Below are 17,658 nucleotides of genomic sequence, written 5' to 3'. Positions count from 1 at the left end.
AGGCGGCACAGTAGTTAGAAAGCTGGGCCTGGAGTCAGGGAACCCTGAGTTCAAATCTGGCCTTAGACACTAGCAAGGTGACCTTGGGCAAGTCACTTAACCTGTTTGCCCCTGCTCCTCATCTGTAAAATGGGAATAGTGTCACCTACTTCCCAGAGTTTTGGAAGAGGGCCAAAGGAAAACTCCATGTAAAGTGCTTTGACAACTTACGCTAATAACAATATTCAGTATTGTTGTTGGTAGCCACAGGGCCCAAGGAGTTCAGCTATCCCTTTTCTCTGTCCTGTATTTGGCTTCTGACATTACTGGAGATGTGATTCCCTTATAGACCCTGCTTCTCTTCTTTACTGGCCTTTAGATTTTTCTTTCTTATTATATAATATGTTCAATGACCCTCTAATTATTACTATCAGCAAAGACATAAATGGCAACAACTTTTCACAAAAAGTCCAAGACGAAGTGGGACTTCCTGTGGATGAGGAGGTCCTCTGCATGCTTTCATTGGCGGACACTGCGCTTTTCAAATCAATACCCAGAACCCTCACTGCAGGACCTCTTGGACAATAGCCATCATCTCTCAGAAGAGTATATCCTAGCCACCTACATAGGAAAATCCCACATATTCACAGTGACTACTATCCAGATTATGAAACAGCCTACAATCTTCCCATTATTGGAGAGTGAATATGGCTAATTACCTTCCCCCACCAACAGAAGCCTCCTTTGTAACAAAGTAGTTAGGCAAAATAACTAACACATTGGCCACATCTGAAAATGCACACCATACTCTGCAACTTTATTAACCAAATGGAAGAGGCTCGCTTCTTCGCCAGTCCTTCGAAGCCACCAGGAATTTGGATGCCTTCCGGGGTTCTTTTCCTTTACATCACTGCAGTCATCATCAGCCTTTTTTTGTTGTTGTTGTTCTTTCATATCCCTTTCTCTAATCACCAAATTTCTCACATTCATAATTCCTCATGGGACAAAAACATTCAATTACATTAACACACCATCGTTTACTTAGCCCAACCAATGATATGTCCATGTTTTGGGGGTACCAAAAAATTTCTTTTATGAATATTTCATAATTGGCAGGTGTGGGGTGATACCACGTATGATAGGCTACATTTATTCTGGTCCCAAGTAGTTATCCATTTGTGTGTTTACAGCATTTGTCCAAGATAAATCTAGCTATATGGTAATTAAATTAGCACTACTTTTTAGAAAAAGATGTGTGTGACCAATTGCCCTATGGCTCCATTCTCCAGAGCAAAACACTTCTCTCAGGATACAACTACTCTCTGGGCTCTCCTATGCTTAGAATGTAAGCAGTTTGAAGCCAGTCGTCTAACTCTAACCCTGCTTTTTTTTTTTTTTTGCTTTTTGGTGAGGCAATCAGGTTATGTGACTTGCCCAGGGCCACACAGCTACTGTCAAATGTCTGAGGCTGGATTTGAACTCAGGTCCTCCTGACTTCAAGGCTGGAGCTCTATCCACTGCACCACCTAGCTGTCCCACTGCTTGCTTTTTGTATTGATATTCACAGTACTTAGCATGTGTAAAGAATTTAATAAATGTTTTTTATTCATCTATTTATTGGGAAATGACAGTGGTTTTTGCCTAAATCCTCAATAAGATAAGTACATATATAAACACTCTAGAAAAGTGTAAGTGTTTAAGCTGATGTGATACAGCTGCAGGGGTTTTTGAAAACTCATGGATGTTTTTATAGGACAGGAAAAAAAAGTCTTTCTGAACCCACATGATTGCAAAAACCCTTTTTGTTTTTAAAGCAAATTACATTTTTTGAATAAAGGTGCAACTTCTGATTGAAGGTGTTTATCATGTTTATCTCTCCAGTATAAACTAATGTTTGAGTAGACTGTTTACCCCGGCAGAAGACCTATGGTTTATTTCATCCATACGGTTCTTCTGCAGTGTAGATTCTTTGATGCAGCATAAGCTGGCACTGAATTTTCCCACATGCGTTCCAATCAGAATCTCTTGAACAGAAATGCTCTGATGTAAAATTCTTCCTTCCATTAAGAGGTCTATGTTTATTTATTTATTTTTAGGCAATTGGGGTTAAGTGAGTTGCCCAGGGTCACACAGCTAGTAAGTGTCATGTGTTTGGTCTGAGGTCAGATTTGAACTCAGGTCCTCCTGACTTCCCGGCCGATGCTCTATCCACTGCGCCACCTAGCTGCCCCCTGTGTTTTTTATAATACAATTTCTCTAGTATGAATTCTGTGATGTCAAGTAAGCTCTGCATTCATAGGGAATACTGTCCCACATTCATTTATTCCTAAGTTTTCTCTCATAAATTCTCTGGGGCCAAGTAAACTGCTCTCCCAGGAAGGTCTTCCCATATTAATTATATTCAAAAATTTCTCTTCAAGATAAATTCTCTAACTTTGGGTCAGATACACACTGAGGCAGAAGGCCTTATCAAACCATTTAATGTAGAAGCTTTTTCTGATGTGAATACTCTGCTGTCAAGAAAGCTCTATACTTTGGAAGAAAGCCTTTTCACATTCATGCCGCTGGAATGGTTTCTATCCATCACATTTAAGACAAGGCAGCACAATTCAGTAGAAGAGTGCTGAACTTGGATCATGAGGCCTGAGTTCATATTCCTCCCCCGTGTGACCTTGGACAAATAATTTATCTCCCTGGCCCCAGTTTCTTTAATTATAAAATGAGGATTGGATTTGATGATCTCTAGGGTCCCTTTTAGTTCTACAACTATGAGCTTATATTTGGCCATATATGCACCCAGGAAGACCTTCTCACACTCATTAAAGATAATATTCCTATCAGGCATGAATATAATTATTAGGTAAAATGTTTGCTTTTTGCATTACCGGTCTTTCCAATTAATTATTCATAAAGTTCCTCTCCAATGTGAATTCTCTGATGCTGGGTAAGCTGTGTACTCAGGCGAAATGTCTTCCCACACTGATTACATTTATAAGGTTTCTCTCCGGTATGAATTCTCTGATGTTGGGTAAGCTGTGTGCTTAGGCGGAAGGCCTTCCCACACTGATTACATTTATAAGGTTTCTCTCCAGTATGAATTCTCTGATGGAGTGTAAGCTCTGTCTTCACACAGAAGGCCTTCCCACACTGATTGCATTTGTAAGGTTTGTCACCAGTATGGATTCTCTGATGTCGGCTACATTCTTTGCTCAGGCGGAAGGTCTTCCCACACTGATTACATTCATATGGTTTTTCTCCAGTATGAAGTCTCTGATGTCTAGTAAGCTCTGTTTTCACATGGAAGGCTTTCTGACATTCATTACATTCATAAGGTTTTTCTCCAGTATGAATTCTCTGATGTCTGGTAAGATCTGTCCTTACAAAGAAAGCCTTCCCACATTCATTACATTTATGAGGCTTTTCTCCACTATGAATTCTCTGGTGTTCCATAAGCTGTCTTCTGAGGCCAAAGGCTTTTCCACATTCACCACATTTATGAGGTTTCTCTCCAGTATGAATTCTCTGATGTTGTATGAGAGGTTCTCTCCGGCAGAAGGCCTTTCCACAGTCATTACATTCATAAGGTTTCTCTCCAGTATGAATTCTTTGATGGCGGGTACGGTCTTTGCTCAATCGGAAGGCCTTCCCACATTGATTACATTCATAAGGTTTTTCTCCAGTATGAACTCTCTGATGTCGAGTAAGCTCCGCCCTCACACGGAATGCCTTTCCACATTCATTACATTTGTAAGGCTTTTCCCCTGTATGAATTCTCTGATGTCTGGTAAGATCTGTTCTCACAGAGAAAGCCTTTCCACATTCATTACATTTATGAGGCTTCTCTCCAGTATGAATTCGTTGATGCTGAATAAGTGGATCTCTCAGGCGGAAGGCCTTTCCACATTCTTTACATTCATAAGGTTTTTCTCCTGTATGAATTCTCTGATGTAGAGTAAGATGTCCTCTCTGGCTGAAGGCCTTCCCACAGTCATTACATTTATGAGGCTTCTCTCCAGTATGAATTCTTTGATGTTGAAGAAGGGGTTCTTTCAGGCGGAAGGCCTTCCCACAGTCATTACATTCATAAGGTTTTTCTTCAGTGTGAATTCTCTGTTCGAGAAGTTTTATAGTTTGGGGGGAAGCCTCTCCAAACTCATTACATTTAGGGGTTTTCTCTTCAACATCAATTGACTGATAGGAATGAGTAAATGGACTGAGATCGATGGCTTTTTCATGTTCATTATACTCACTAGGTTTCTCTCCAGGACAGAGTCTATGATATTCAATAAAATCTAATTTAGAGTCAAAAGATTTCCCATATTCATTATACTGAGAAAATGTCTCCTTTGAGCAAATTCTATTACATTTCCTTGAGTCTGAAGACAGAATGAAGCTCCTTCTGTGGACGTTGTATCTGTAAAGATTCTTTTCTATAGATACTTCTTGTGGAAAAAGTTTTGGTTCTAGACTGAAGATTTGGTTGTATTTATTACATTCACTGATTATCATTTGTTTGAAACTTTTCTTTTGTTCCTGGGAATTTTTCTCCTCAATGCTCTTCTGTTCCCCTAACCTGATATCAAATTCCCAGGGTTCTTTCAAGCTGAAAACACAAAGACCAGAACTTGTGAGCCTGTTTGGTGATGAATGCTCCACAGAAATGTTCCACTTTGGAGTTGACTCCTTGCACTCAGGCCCAGTCTCCTCAGCTGAAAGAAAGAAAACAAAAACAGAGCCTTTACTCAACTGCCAAACAATCTGATATATCTCCCAGAAATAAGAACCATCAAACCTTAAACAGCAGAATAATAAAACCCTGTTTTTGGTCTTTTAGTTAACAAAAGAAAAAAAACCTTTCATGGTGAGATTCATGACCACCAGGTTGTGAAGGAGGTAAGAGAACACTGAGACTGAGAACAATTTAACGACTTAGATCTAAGGCCACAGCTAATTAGTAGCACACCGCCAGAATGTGAGTCTGCTCCCTTCCATCCTCATGGCCTTTTTGCCACGCTGTGCTGCTCTCCTTTGTCAGGGACAGCTCATGGTATCTGAAAATATTTAATTAGAAGCTGGAAGCTGTCAGTTAGGGAGTACCTCTTGAATTAACTAGGAACCTGACTGGATTGCTCTACAATTTCATTACAAATAAGATTCCGATTCTAAATCTTTTTTATGCTTAGAACAGAAAAAGAGAACCAATGAGATGATTCACACTATTTCTTTTCAACATATAATATGTACAGTAAAAAGGGAATTCAGTAAAGGACACATCAGGCTACAACTACAGGCTATTTTACGAGACATGGATTAAAGTGTAGCTTGGTTCTACTGCAAGGATAAAGCCTTATTATAGCATGGCACAGCACGCAGGAGTCAGTTCCAAAGCACCTTCCCTATGTATTAGGAGATCACCCCCTTCTTGTTGCAACACCTGATCTCCAGGCCAAGGGGAGAAGAGTAAGACCCTCCCCTGCCTGCCTTCCTCCTCCTGCTGCTGTGTCCTCTGAAGGATGGAGGTAAGGGGCCCGCAGAGTGACCTCCATCTTACTAGCACAAGGCAATGTCCACCTCCTGCTGCCAGTCTGCTCTCCTAACCTCAATGTGGAGAACCTTTGGGGCAAAGAGGAGCAACTTTCTCCCTGACCTCAGACCCTCCTCCTTCTGCTGCGTCAGGTGGGGCAGAGGGGAAAGACCTGCTTCTGCTACCGCTTCCTTCCTTGTCTCCAGCCTTCAGAAGGAACAAACAGCAGTGAAGGGGGTTTCCATCTTATGCTGCAGTCATCTCCTCTGAGAAGAGGGCTGCCTTCCACTCTCACACCTGGTCACACCCTCTGCATCCCAGAAATTCGGAACCCTTGTAGGTTGTCATCCAAACCCCGCCCCCCAATCCCCACTATCCAATTCCTTATTCCCAAGCCCCCTCAACTATCCCACCCACCTCTCACTCCAACCAAACATCATGTGCCACCTCTACTGTGCCTTCTGGAAAGCCTTTTTCATAGCAAGAGATGTCCCTTCATCCTAAGCCTCGTTCACTCCCACTCCTTCCATCTTCTGGCTATCACTGAAACTCGACTCCTTCCCTGATGACATAGCTTCCCTGGCCACCCTCCTGAGATTGGCCACACTTTCACTCACTCTCCTCAGCCTGATGGTCAAGGCACAGGAGTTGGCAGACTCTTGCTCCTCACTGCCACTTCCAGGTCCTCCTCCTCTCTTCCTCACTCAGCAAGCCCTCCTCCTTTGAGGTTCTGACATTTCAGCTGTCACTCAATCAAAATCCAGGTACCTATTGTTGTCAGATCCCCATGTCACTTCCCTTCCTTACTCAGTGAGGAAGCTACATGGTTCATGGCTTACTATTTTTCTTTCTTCCTACCAGGGTACTTTACCATGAGTACTGACTCTCTCTCAGTTCCTCACTCTACCCACTTCCCATAACTTACTCTTCCACCCTACCTCAACCACACAGAAAAATAGTTCAAAGATGGATTGTGCCATTAACCTCAGATGTACCACCTCCACACTTAAGAATTCCCAAATCCCCTTACGTGAACATAATCTACTGGTACCCCACTTCTTCCTCGGCCCTCCCTTATATAACCCTACTCTTCATTCTCACTGTGACCTCTAATCCCTTGACCCCTCAACTCTCTCCCAGGCCCTCTCCCCTGCACTAGCCACTCTTTCCTCTTTTCCCCATCTTGACCCCTTGGTGAACCAATTCAATTCTACACTGTCCTCTTAAATCCCTGGCCCCCTGATCATTTCACTGATTATACTCTGCCAAGTCTCTACCTTAGATCCCTTCCATACCCGCCATCTTTGCTCCTACACACCTGCTATTGAATGAAAGTGAATGAAACCATTCTGATGTGGTCCACTACAAAATGATGTTATACAACCTCACCTGGGCCCTCTCTGCTGCCAGGCAATTCTACCATACCCCCCTTATCAACTCCCTCTCCCACTCTCCACAGCAATTCTTCCAAACCTCATCCCTCCTCCAACCTTCCAGGGCTTTCCCTCCCCCCTGCTCTCAACTGAGAACCCTGCCTCAGATTTTACAGTAAAATCTAAGGCCACATGTTGAGGCAGCCTCACTGCTGACCAAGGCCAACTCCTCTCCCTCCACAATCGATCACAGTCCATCCCATCTCCTCCAACGGACTGTCCCTGTGCCATCCCCACTCTTTTGTTTCCTACCTCTCCCTGTCTACTGGCTCCTTCCCTACTGTCTGTAAACATGCCCTCATCTCCTCTATCCTCAAAAAACTTTCATCTGATCCATCCCCACTGTCATCTTAGGTCTCTCCTCTATCTCTGAACTCCTCAAAATGGCCATCAACAAGAGATGCCTGAATTTCCTCTCCTCTCACCCTCTTCTTAACCCCTTATAATCTGGCTTCTGACCTCAGTATTCCACCGAAACTGTCCTCTCAAAGTTACCAATGATGACTTAGTGTCCAAACCCAGTGACTCACTTCTCCTTCTCCTTAGCCTTGGACACTGCTGATCACTCTTTTCTCCTTCATACTCTCTTCCCTCCACGTTTTCAAGATGCCACTTTCTCCTGATTCTCCTCCTACCTCTCTGGCCATCCCTTCTCAGTAACCTGTGCCAGATCCCCCTCCAGACCAAGCCCTCTAACCACAGGTGTCCCCCAGGGCTCTGTCCTGGGCCCCCTCCTCTTCTCTCTTTATAACACTTCACCGGGTAATCTCCTTAGCTGCCATGGATTTAATTACCATCTCTATGCTAACAATTTTCAGATCTGTTTCCTGCCCCCTTCTCTCTACTGACCTCCAATCTTGGAATTCCAATTGCCTTTCAGACATTTTGAACTCCACACATTCAAAACAGAACTTGTTGTCTTTCCCCCTAAACCTTTCCCCACTCCTACTTTCCCTACTACTATGGAGGCAATGTCCTTCTCCTAAACCCCCAGGCTTGCCACCCAGAAGTCACTGTTGACACCACTCTCTCTCACCCCCCACCCCCCACATTCAATAGTGTGCCACGGCCTGTTGATTTCACCTTTGCAGCATCTCTCTCCTCTTCACCTCACACCTTGACTGTTGCAGTAGCTGGGGGGTCAGCCTGCCTCAAGACTCTCTCTACTCCAGTTCATCCTCCAGTCAGCCACAAAGTGATTGTCCTAAAGCACAGGTCTGACCACGTCACCCCCACTCAGTAAACTCCAGCGGCTCCCTATGACCTCCAGAAGCAAAATCAAAATGCTCTGTTTGGCCTTCCAAACCCTTCCTAACTTCACCCCCAACCCTTTTCTGTCTTCTTATACTTCTGACCCAAAGACCCTGGCCTCCTGGCTGTTCCATGAACAAGACCCTCCACCTCTGGGCTCTGGGCGTTTTCTCTGGCCATCTGCAATGCCTGGAATGTTCTCTCTCCTTCTCTCCTTAGCTTTTCTTCCAGCTCTCAATCAAAGATGCCGAGAGTAGCATCTTCTCCTCTGAGACTAGAGGCGCCTCTGGGCAGGGAGTCAGCAGGATACACTCCTGTGGAGGTGATGGTGAAGGGCCCCCTGGCACATACAGGCCTGGGTAGCTCCAATACTGTAAAGGAGCTTTCCCTTACTGACCAGGAGAGAGACTGTTCTCAAAGACTCACCTGGACAGACGCTTCCTGGGACTCTCCTGTCTGGCCTCCAAGGGGCTTCTTGTTCAAACTGGTGAATCACATCTGGCTTGGAAATGACAAGTCCTGCTCAAAGGATAAGAACCAGGGAAGAAGAAGGAATTTACTCTTTCTCCTAACTGAGGCAGGCCAGAAAAGAGAAATCAAACAGTGAGATGGTACTGGGGGAATCAGGCTTTTTGTGAACCCTAATCTTTTCTAAACTGGGCAAAAGAAGGTTGAAAATATATCTAAAGTGTGTAGAGATATGTATTCATCGAGAGGAACAGAAAGGGAAGGCATGAGATGTTACAGCCGTGCAGTCCACAGCCACCCATCAAATAAATCCCAACAATGGAGACTGATCACAAAAGGAGTAACCGAAAGGAAACACCAGTGATCTGGGCTGGGCTGGGCTGGGTGGGAGAGGAAGGCAAAGGCCACAGGTGAGACTACCGTAGACCTAACCTGCACATGATGACTTAACCTTGGCAATGTGCTTTGCATTGATCATCTTATTCTATTCTAGATTCCTCCCGGGTCTACCATCTTTTTCTTGGTAAAGAGGAGAAAGAAGAGAAAGAGAAGTTGTATCTGGGACTTGATGCTGGTTTGAAAAAAACGACTAAAATAATCAAAGTGAATGTAAATGGGATGCACTTACCTACAAAAGAGAAGAAAGCAAAAGGCACCAGTGAGGCAGACACTGTTAAAATGAGAGGCTGGAATAGAATCTATTAAGCCTCTGGTGGTAATCATCACAAACAGAAATAAGCAAGAAATCTACACTGTGCTTAAAGGCACTGTAGATAACGAAACACATATTTACACCAATTGCGGCAGAGGCTCCCTCTGCTTTTTTTCTGACTGTACCTAGGATCTCACTAGTCTACAGAGCTCCCAGTAAAGAACTTCTAGACAGTGAGGAGGTGCCACAATGTCCACAGCACTCGGCCCACAGTCAGGAAGATCTGAGTTCAGATCCAGCTCTGGGACCTTAGGCAAATGACTTCACTATGTCTGCCTCAGTTTCCTCATCTATAAAACAGGGATAATTATAGCTCCCCCTTCTCAAGGAGCCACTGGAGAGTACTGAGGAGGGATGAGACGCTGCCCCAGGCAGACGTGCCCCTCAAGAAAATCACTGTGGGGGCTGTGTGGGTGAGGGTCCAGAGTGAGAGCCCCCATCCATTTTGGAAAGCACAGATAGACCTCTCCCGACCCAGTTCCTTGGCTAACCTCCAGTCTTCCATCTCCAGCAGCCAATGTCTGAAACTGACCGCTTCCTTGTCCCCCCGAGCCCTCTCATCTTGCAGACCTCTCTATCCCTCTGGAAGGCCAGAAGAGGTCAAGGAACCACGTGAAGGTGGGGGGTGGGGGTGCCGAGCCTGAGGCCCGAGGGGCCGTTCTCACCCAGGTAAAGAAGGTTGCTATAGTTTTCCAGCATCACATCTCGGTATAGCTCCTTCTGAGAAGGGTCCAGGTAATGCCACTCCTCCCGAGTGAAGACCACAGCCACATCCTGGAAGGTCACTGGCCCCTAAAATACCAAATGAATTTTTTTGTGATGATCCAGGGACAAGCCCTCCAACGGCCCTGGGGGTAGAGGGGGAGAGGGAAGGGAGGGGAACACATCTCAGTATTCTGGCTTCACTGTGATCCAGGCAAATACGTACCAGAATCTTAGAGACTGAATCACGTCAGCAGCTACTGTGGAGGAAGCAGCATGTCATAGCAGCAAGGGGGCTGGATCTGAAGCCAGAGGATCTGGGTTCAAATCCTGCCTATTTGCTATTTATTGCCTGTGACCTTGGGCAGATCCCCTTTCTTCTCATCTGCAGCACGAGGTGTCAGACGTCATAGTTTCTAAGGCCTCTTCAGAGTTGCTGTGAAGGTCCTATGACTCATATCTGTCTTGGGTAAAGCTCTCTCCCACCAACGTTGTGAGACAGCTATTGTCAGGATGTGGTATCCCCATTGTACAGAGAGGAAAACTAAGGTTAGCAATGGCTAGCCGTCAAGCTTGTGGTCACACCATTGGATCTCTTCCCTTCGCTCCACGCTTCCTCTCACCGCACAGCTCAAGGTCACCCATTCACACCCTCTCTCCCCAGGAGTTCCACCAAGCCAGGACTGGGACTTAGCTTACATCCTGTCTTTAGATATGCCACATTAACTTCAACTGTCACACTCCAAAGAGGAATCTGTGGTGGGTGGGGAGGCTGACAGAGTCATGCTCCAGACCATGGCAGCGCCTCTTACATGAGACCCATGGCCACCCTCCAGACTTCAGCCCAAGGCAACAGCCAGACCTGAAAAAATGCATAAGAGTGGGCAGCTGTCTGTGGATCTCCTCCACGCGTATTTCTGTCTTGAACCATCAGTGTAAAAGGACCATTAGTATAGCCCAAAACCAAACAGAAGGGGAACAGAACATTGGTTCCCCTGGCCCTGAGTTTCTTTTAAGATTGCATGCAGGCCCATCTTTGCAATGTTGATGTTCTTCAGGGGATTGTGAACAGTAAGGCTTTGAACGCTGGAGCCTCCCCAGAGGGAGCAGAAGCATGTGATGGGTGTAAGCACTCCAGTGCAAAAGTGGATTTTCACAAGGAAGCCGGCTCCATAAAGCAATGTACGTTAGAAACAGACAATGAGAAGGCCACACACTGAGACAAAATGTGACGGATGCCCATGTCCTCCATAGCTTGAGGGATGGGCCCCTGTGGCCCAGCAGAAGCAGGCGTGGATCTGCACTTACCATTGGGACCCCAGACCCATGGGACTGCTCAGTATGGAGACGACAGTCCAAAGACTTGGGCCCAGGCTGCAGCCTTGCCTTCCCTTGGGCCAAGCTCATGTCACCCTGGATCTCATGGAAGGGCTCGGTGTGAACAGCCCCAGAGAATCCCTCGGGGAAGCATTTCTTCTTCAGAGTGGCCAGGGCCCAGCTTCCCTCCTTTAAAAAGTTCTCTTTTCTCTGCCTGGATCAAGAAGTCCTATGTGGCTGGACCCTGTACACGACACACTCCTTGCTGAAGGGGAGCCCACAAGGTCACATTTACCTCCATCTACCAGGGGACCAACCCCTGTTGGCCGATATTCCCAATGTGACTGACCTGACCCCAGGGCACTAGCACCCACAATCTATCTGAGTCCCCCCAGAGCTGGTGGGTCACAGAAACTCCCAGGTCTTTTTCAGACAGGGTGTCCCAAAAGTAGTAGGGTGGTAGTCAGCTATGGCAGCATGCTTTTGGGACACCCTGCATCAGGAAGTGGACTTTCTGCACCCAAGCATGAGACTTTACCTGGTATCTCTCACCCAACAAAACCTGGTGCCACTCTCTAGGCTACTGAGACCTCATTTACTTATTTGACCAGGCATTCAAAGCCCTCCTGATATTCTGGCTACCACACCTATTACTGGTAGGCCTGGTAAGGGAATGCCCTTCCCCCTTGCTGTAGAATGGTCCAAACTCCAAGTGGTTGTGAGCAAAGTGCTCCTGGGGATTCAAGTCCTGGTTCTGCTCCCTGTGATCAGGGCCTCAGTTTCCTGTGGCAAAAAATGCGTGAGCTGAATTCTCAGCCTTTTCCAGCTCTGAGTTCTCTGATGGGCCATGTGTGTGTGCATGTATATATGTGTGTGTGTGTGTGTGTGTGTGTGTGTGTGTGTGTGTAGTGGGGGGGTGATGAGGATGAGATATCAGAAAGACATGATGCTGATTTCAGGAGACAAGGACTTCCCACTCACCTCGGGGGTTCTGGCTGTCAGGAGCACTGGGCCCATTCCCACTTCCAGAGTTCACTTCTTGGGGAACAGCAGTACGTAGGTTAGGCAGAGCTGGGGAGGAAAAGCAAACCATGAGCAGGGCTGGTCCTACCTTGCAGCTCCCTGACACCTGGACTGGGACACTGCCCCCCAAGCCTCTTCCCCACTTAGTTAGCACCTAGTATGGACAAGCCCAGGACCAGATGCTGGGGCACAAAGACAAAAACAATCCCTGCCCTCGAGAAGCCAAGGTCTGCTAGAAAACACACTGATGGAACAGTTAGCACAGCGCGGCCTAAAGACCCCTGACCTGAGGTCCCCTGTCCAAATGGATCTACATCTATTGGTGGCCACTTAACCTCCCCCAGGGCCTCTGATGGGTGTGAGCTCCCAGGAAGTGCCTAAAACCATCTGTTATGATGATGTCCAAATACCATCAGGACAAGATCACTGTGAAACAAAAAACACTAACACTGGGGAATCGAGGAAGGGTCCTCAGAACTAGCCCTCGCGTAGATTGAGGTGTGGCGCTCAGGAGGACTCTGAAAGGCAGATCTGAAGAAAGCTCATTTTAAGCACCCGGAGCAGCCGGGCAAATGCACGGAGGCTGTAGCTGGGGACAGCTGGCACCAAAGCTTGGGGGGGATGGGGACTGCCTGACAGGGAATAACGTCTGATGGGGTTGGCAGGGTTAGGCAAGAGGTGGGTTGTGGAGGGCTTTGAACACAAGCTAAGAAATTTGTATTTTACACAGGCATTAAATTAGGGCCCAAACTAGGGTGATCCTATTGGGAGTGGAGAGAAAAGAGATGGATGAAGAATGTTAGGGAGATAAAATGTACAGATCTTAATAATAAAAATAGCTAACATTCACATAGCACTTACTCTGTGCCCGGCACTGTGCTAAGTGCTTTATGATTATTACCTCATTTGATGCTCACAGTAGATGTGCGAGGTAGGCTATTATTATCCCCATTTTACAAATAAGGACACTGAGGCAAACAGGAGTGAGGCCAGATTTGAACTCGGGTCTTCCTGACTGCGGGCCTGGAGATCTCTGCCACCTAGGTAGGACTTGGTAACAGGATCAGTCCAGGGGGTGGACACACAACCTCCAAAGGAGGAGGAAGGAAGAGAGGGGGAAGAAAGGGAAAGAGAGGGAGCGACGACGGAAAGGGACCCGCAGAGAAAGGGCATGAGAGGTGGCCAGGGAGGTAAGGAGATGCTGGAGGGAGGGAAGAGAAGTGAGGGATGGAGAAGAGGAGATGGAGGAGAGAACAGAAGCGAGGGATGAAGAGGAGGAGATGAAGGAGCGAAGAGAAGTGAGGGATGGAGAAGGGGAGACGGAAGAGGGAAGAGAAGCGAGGAATGGAGAAGGGGAGACAGAGGAGCGAAGAGAAATCAGAGATGAAGAAGAGACAAAGGAGGGAAAAGAATGGAGGGATGGAGAAGAGAAGACGGAGGACGGAAGAGAAGCGAGGGATGGAGAAGGGAAGATGGAGGAGGGAAGAGAAGCGAGGGATGGAGAAGGGGAGACGGAGGAGAGAAGAGAAGCGAGGGATGAAGAGGAGGAGATGAAGGAGGGAAGAGGAAAATGAAGGAACGAGATGCACCAAACGGGGGTCAAAGGTGGGGAGAAGGAAAAGGTCAGGCAAGGAAACCCGCGTGGGGGAAGGAGGGTCGTGGAAAGGGGTGGGGGGGCCGCGAGGAGGGGCGGGGGAGGAGCAAGCAGGGGAAGCCGCGGGGCAGGGGGCGCGAGGCAGGTAGGGGGCAGGGGGAAGGCGGGAAGGGTCCAGCTGACCGCAGGTGTAGAACCACCGCCCACGAGGCTGCGGAGGCGGAAGCGGACGTTACGTACCTCTTACTCTCCCCCGCTCTTGGGAGGTGCGTGCTGCTGTTTCCATGACAACCGGCCAGTAACGAAAGGAAACCGCTGTCCTGGAGCACAAGGCCTGCTGGGAAGCGTAGTCCAGAATCATGGGTACCGTCCCGTTCCTTCTCCGTAGTTAGCTACTGCTCCTGCTGGGGGAGTGGGTCCTCGGTCCTCGAGCTGTGCTCCAGGGATCACTTTCTGCCCCCTCCCCACAACCTACGGATGTCCTCTGCCCTCCAACTGCAGAGATGCTCTAGGTACCCAGGTGTGCCTTGACTTTGCATATTGACACCTGGCCCCTGCTGCGCACCCCCCCCCCCCGGACTCCTGACCTAGGGTTGCGGAAGGGGTTGCCTTCCAAGCTGGGCTTTAGGGATCCTGAAGGAGTCCTGCCCTGGGGACATCTTCTGGCCACCAAAGCTTAGGTGCACCCTGGCTCTAAGTATGGAGCATCAGCTGACCTCCTGGAAAAGTCCTTGGCACCCTGCTGAACTTCTCCCTCCCCGCTTCTCCTGGGATGCCTGCCTAATGTGTTCGAATCCCTAATGTGTTTGAATCCTTTCCTGATGCTTATTAACATTTTGTGGATGTTAGTGGGACACTTTGGCTGTCTAACTGTTATCACAGGCACCTGCCACCTTTTCCAATGGTATGTTTCCTCATCTATCAATATCTTCTCCTTTGTTTTTTGCAAGTGAGTCCACTTCTGAGAATATTCTGCAATGTATTGAAGGCCATCATATGCCCTTCCTTGAGAGGGTTACTCTCAATGTTGATTTTTCAGCAATTTTTTCATTTTATATTTCAGAGCTATACATCATCCATCAAAGAATACTGATGTTACTAAAGGGCTTTTTGATCATGGAATGGCTTGGGATGATTGAAATCACCCAAAATTATCTAAATGCCTTCCTTTTTCTACATCAGTTTTGGGCCTAAGTCTTGGTCTGTTTGCAGTGTCTGTTCAAGACAGATGTACTGATGGTTTAATTTGGTGGACCGTCAATCCAATCACTTAGTAGAGTCTGGATAACAGGCCTCCATCTTTTCCTTTTCTTCTTGTTGTAATAAGTTTCTGTCTTGTTCTGTGTTGTGGACCTCATCAAAAAGGTTCTGTGAGATTGTAGCATTTCATGGAACTGACATAACAGCATTTGCCTCTGTTAACAGAATTTTAAACCCAGGCCAGAGACAGGCATTCCAGGAAGCAATTAATTACTTTCAGAGTGAGGAATGCTCAACATGCTGGAGTATAGGCACAGGTTATATACATAATCACAGATGGGGAAGGTGGATTACAATACAATCATCTGCAGGGATTACAGGCCCACTTCGGAGGACAATGCAAGAATCTCAGGGTCCAGAGCATTTAGGGTTAGGGTTAGACACCCCTCCTCCCCCATCACTGAACCAGAGTTCCATGACAGGAGCAGGTTCTGCTTCACTTATTGTACACAAGTACTGTACAGTGCAATAATGCAGTGATTATGAGAGCGTTGTCAGGGGTTAGAGTGAGCATTTCAAGCTGCATTGTGAGTTACTGACTCCCAAGCCAGAAGAAGCAGCCCTGAGAAATTTAAATTATTCTAAAGAATATTCATTTCACATATCATATTAATAATATGAAAATCATAATTCCCTGCACACATCTGTGAATGAAAGAAGCTGTTATTACACACTTACTATATATGAAGAGGGGGCGCCATAGTGCACAGAGCACTGGGTCTGGAGTCAGGCACATGCATCTTCCTGAGTTGCAATCTGGCCTCAGACACTCACTAGCTGTGTGACCCTGGGCAATTCACTTCACCCTGTTTGCCTCAGTTTTCTCATCTGTAAGATGAGGGCAAACCATGCAAGTGTCTTTGCCAAGAAAACCCTAAATGGGGTCACAAAGAGTGGGACACACTTGAAATGACCCGACAACAATGTGCTAAGTGATGGGGGTACAAAAAGAAAAGGCAGTCTGCGCTAGAAAGGACCTCACATTCCAGTGGAAGAGACAACATAAATGGGAAGTTTCAGCTGTGAGTCAAATGGAAAGGTCTTGTGGTCCTTAGGGTCCAGATGCCTCTGCAATCTCATCTCTACTGATAAAATGATGCCAGTCAGGGATCTTATTTCTAAAACATATAGAGAAGTCAAATTTATAAGAATACAAGTCATCCCCCAATTGATAAATGGTCAAAGGATATGAACAGGCAGTTCTCAGAGGAAGAAATTAAAGCCATCTATAGTCATGTGAAAAAATGCTCAAAACAACTCTGTGGTACCACATCACACTCATCAGATTGGCCAGCATTGATGAGATTTAGAGGATTAAGGGTGCTGGGACCCCAATATCACAACACACAGATCCTGCCTGAAAGAATTTAACCCAAGCCTTCTTTCAGTCAAAGACAAGGTTTCTTAGAACATTATCATGTTGGGCAAACTCTTAAGGAGTCTGAACATTAGTGAGCTATTGGCTAGATTTTAAGAATCTAAGCATCTTAATGGAGACAAGATGGACCTTATATAGAGAAAGACTATGGGAGGGATCTAGGAGTGGCCAAATAGTCTATGAGATAATGGAACTCCAGGGACCTGGGCCACATGGCCAAGGGAGAATGGAGCCTAGCCAGCATTAAGGGTGAGAAGTGGCTGGGGGCCATAGGGAGGTCATTAAAGGTGGGAAGTGGGGGGAGGCATAGGGCATAAGACATGGAGGGCCAAGCTAGGTTAAGGGTAACAGAGATTGGGCTATAGCCTCAGGAGAATGCAGAGATCTGGCCATGTGGGAAAGTGCAGGGTTTTTCCTTTTTGGGGTCTAGCTTCCATCCTCATCAACATGACAAAACTGGAAAATGATAAATGTTGGAGAAGATATGGGAAAGTTGGAACACTAACGCATTGTTGGTGGAGTTGTGAAATGATCCAACTGTTTTGGAGAACAATTTGGAACTATGCCCAAAGGGCTATAGAAATGTGCATACTCTTTGACCCAGCAATAGCACTTCTGGGGCTGTATGTATTCCAAAGAGATGATAAAAACAGGAAAAGTACCCACATGTACAAAAATATTTATAGTAGCTCTTTCTGTGGTGGCCAAGAATTGGAAATTGAGGGAATGCCCATCCATTGGGGAATGGCTGAACAAGTTGTGGTATATGAATGTAATGGAATACTATTGTGCTATAAGAAATGATGAGCAGGCTGACTTCAGAAGAACCTGGAAAGACTTGTATGAACTGATGCAGACTGAAGTGAGCAGAACCAGGAGAATGCTGTACACAGTAACAGCCATGTTGTGCGATGACCAACATTGATAGACTTAGCTCTTCTCAGCAATGCAAGGATCTAAGACATCTCCAAAAGCCTAAAGATGGAAAATGCTATCCACATCCAAAGAAAGAATGTA

At 46.5% G+C, this 17,658-nt stretch overlaps 1 protein-coding gene across 1 annotated transcript; it reads right to left on the bottom strand.

Annotated features, from left to right (window-relative positions):
• Positions 1 to 763: 763 nt before the first annotated feature.
• LOC110193163 (uncharacterized) lies at positions 764 to 14,215 on the bottom strand. The gene is made up of 5 exons (XM_020964799.2): positions 13,311 to 14,215; positions 12,368 to 12,457; positions 10,033 to 10,159; positions 8,614 to 8,706; positions 764 to 4,688 (listed from the first exon to the last, which is right to left on the bottom strand). The coding sequence occupies exons 2-5, from the start codon at positions 12,401 to 12,403 to the stop codon at positions 2,881 to 2,883; spliced, it is 2,064 nt and encodes a 687-aa protein (XP_020820458.1). The 5' UTR covers positions 12,404 to 12,457; positions 13,311 to 14,215; the 3' UTR covers positions 764 to 2,880.
• Positions 14,216 to 17,658: the final 3,443 nt, after the last annotated feature.

This window comes from Phascolarctos cinereus, unplaced genomic scaffold, assembly GCF_003287225.1.
Source record: "Phascolarctos cinereus isolate Bilbo 61053 unplaced genomic scaffold, phaCin_HiC Scaffold_7;HRSCAF=346, whole genome shotgun sequence".
Lineage (NCBI taxonomy): Eukaryota > Metazoa > Chordata > Mammalia > Diprotodontia > Phascolarctidae > Phascolarctos > Phascolarctos cinereus.
The sequence above is the reverse complement of the archived record's forward strand: the minus strand, read 5'-3'. Positions and strand labels throughout refer to the sequence as shown.

What these genes read in the sequence shown, in the direction of transcription:
- LOC110193163 (XM_020964799.2), bottom strand. Translation starts at nt 12,403, where the DNA reads ATGGGCCCAGTGCTCCTGACAGCCAGAACCCCCGAG. An exon ending in TGACAGCCAGAACCCCCGAG is followed by an intron (nt 10,160 to 12,367) that starts GTGAGTGGGAAG and finishes TTGGTATTTTAG; the next exon opens with GGGCCAGTGACCTTCCAGGA. An exon ending in CCCAGGAAGCGTCTGTCCAG is followed by an intron (nt 4,689 to 8,613) that starts GTGAGTCTTTGA and finishes TCTTTCTTTCAG; the next exon opens with CTGAGGAGACTGGGCCTGAG.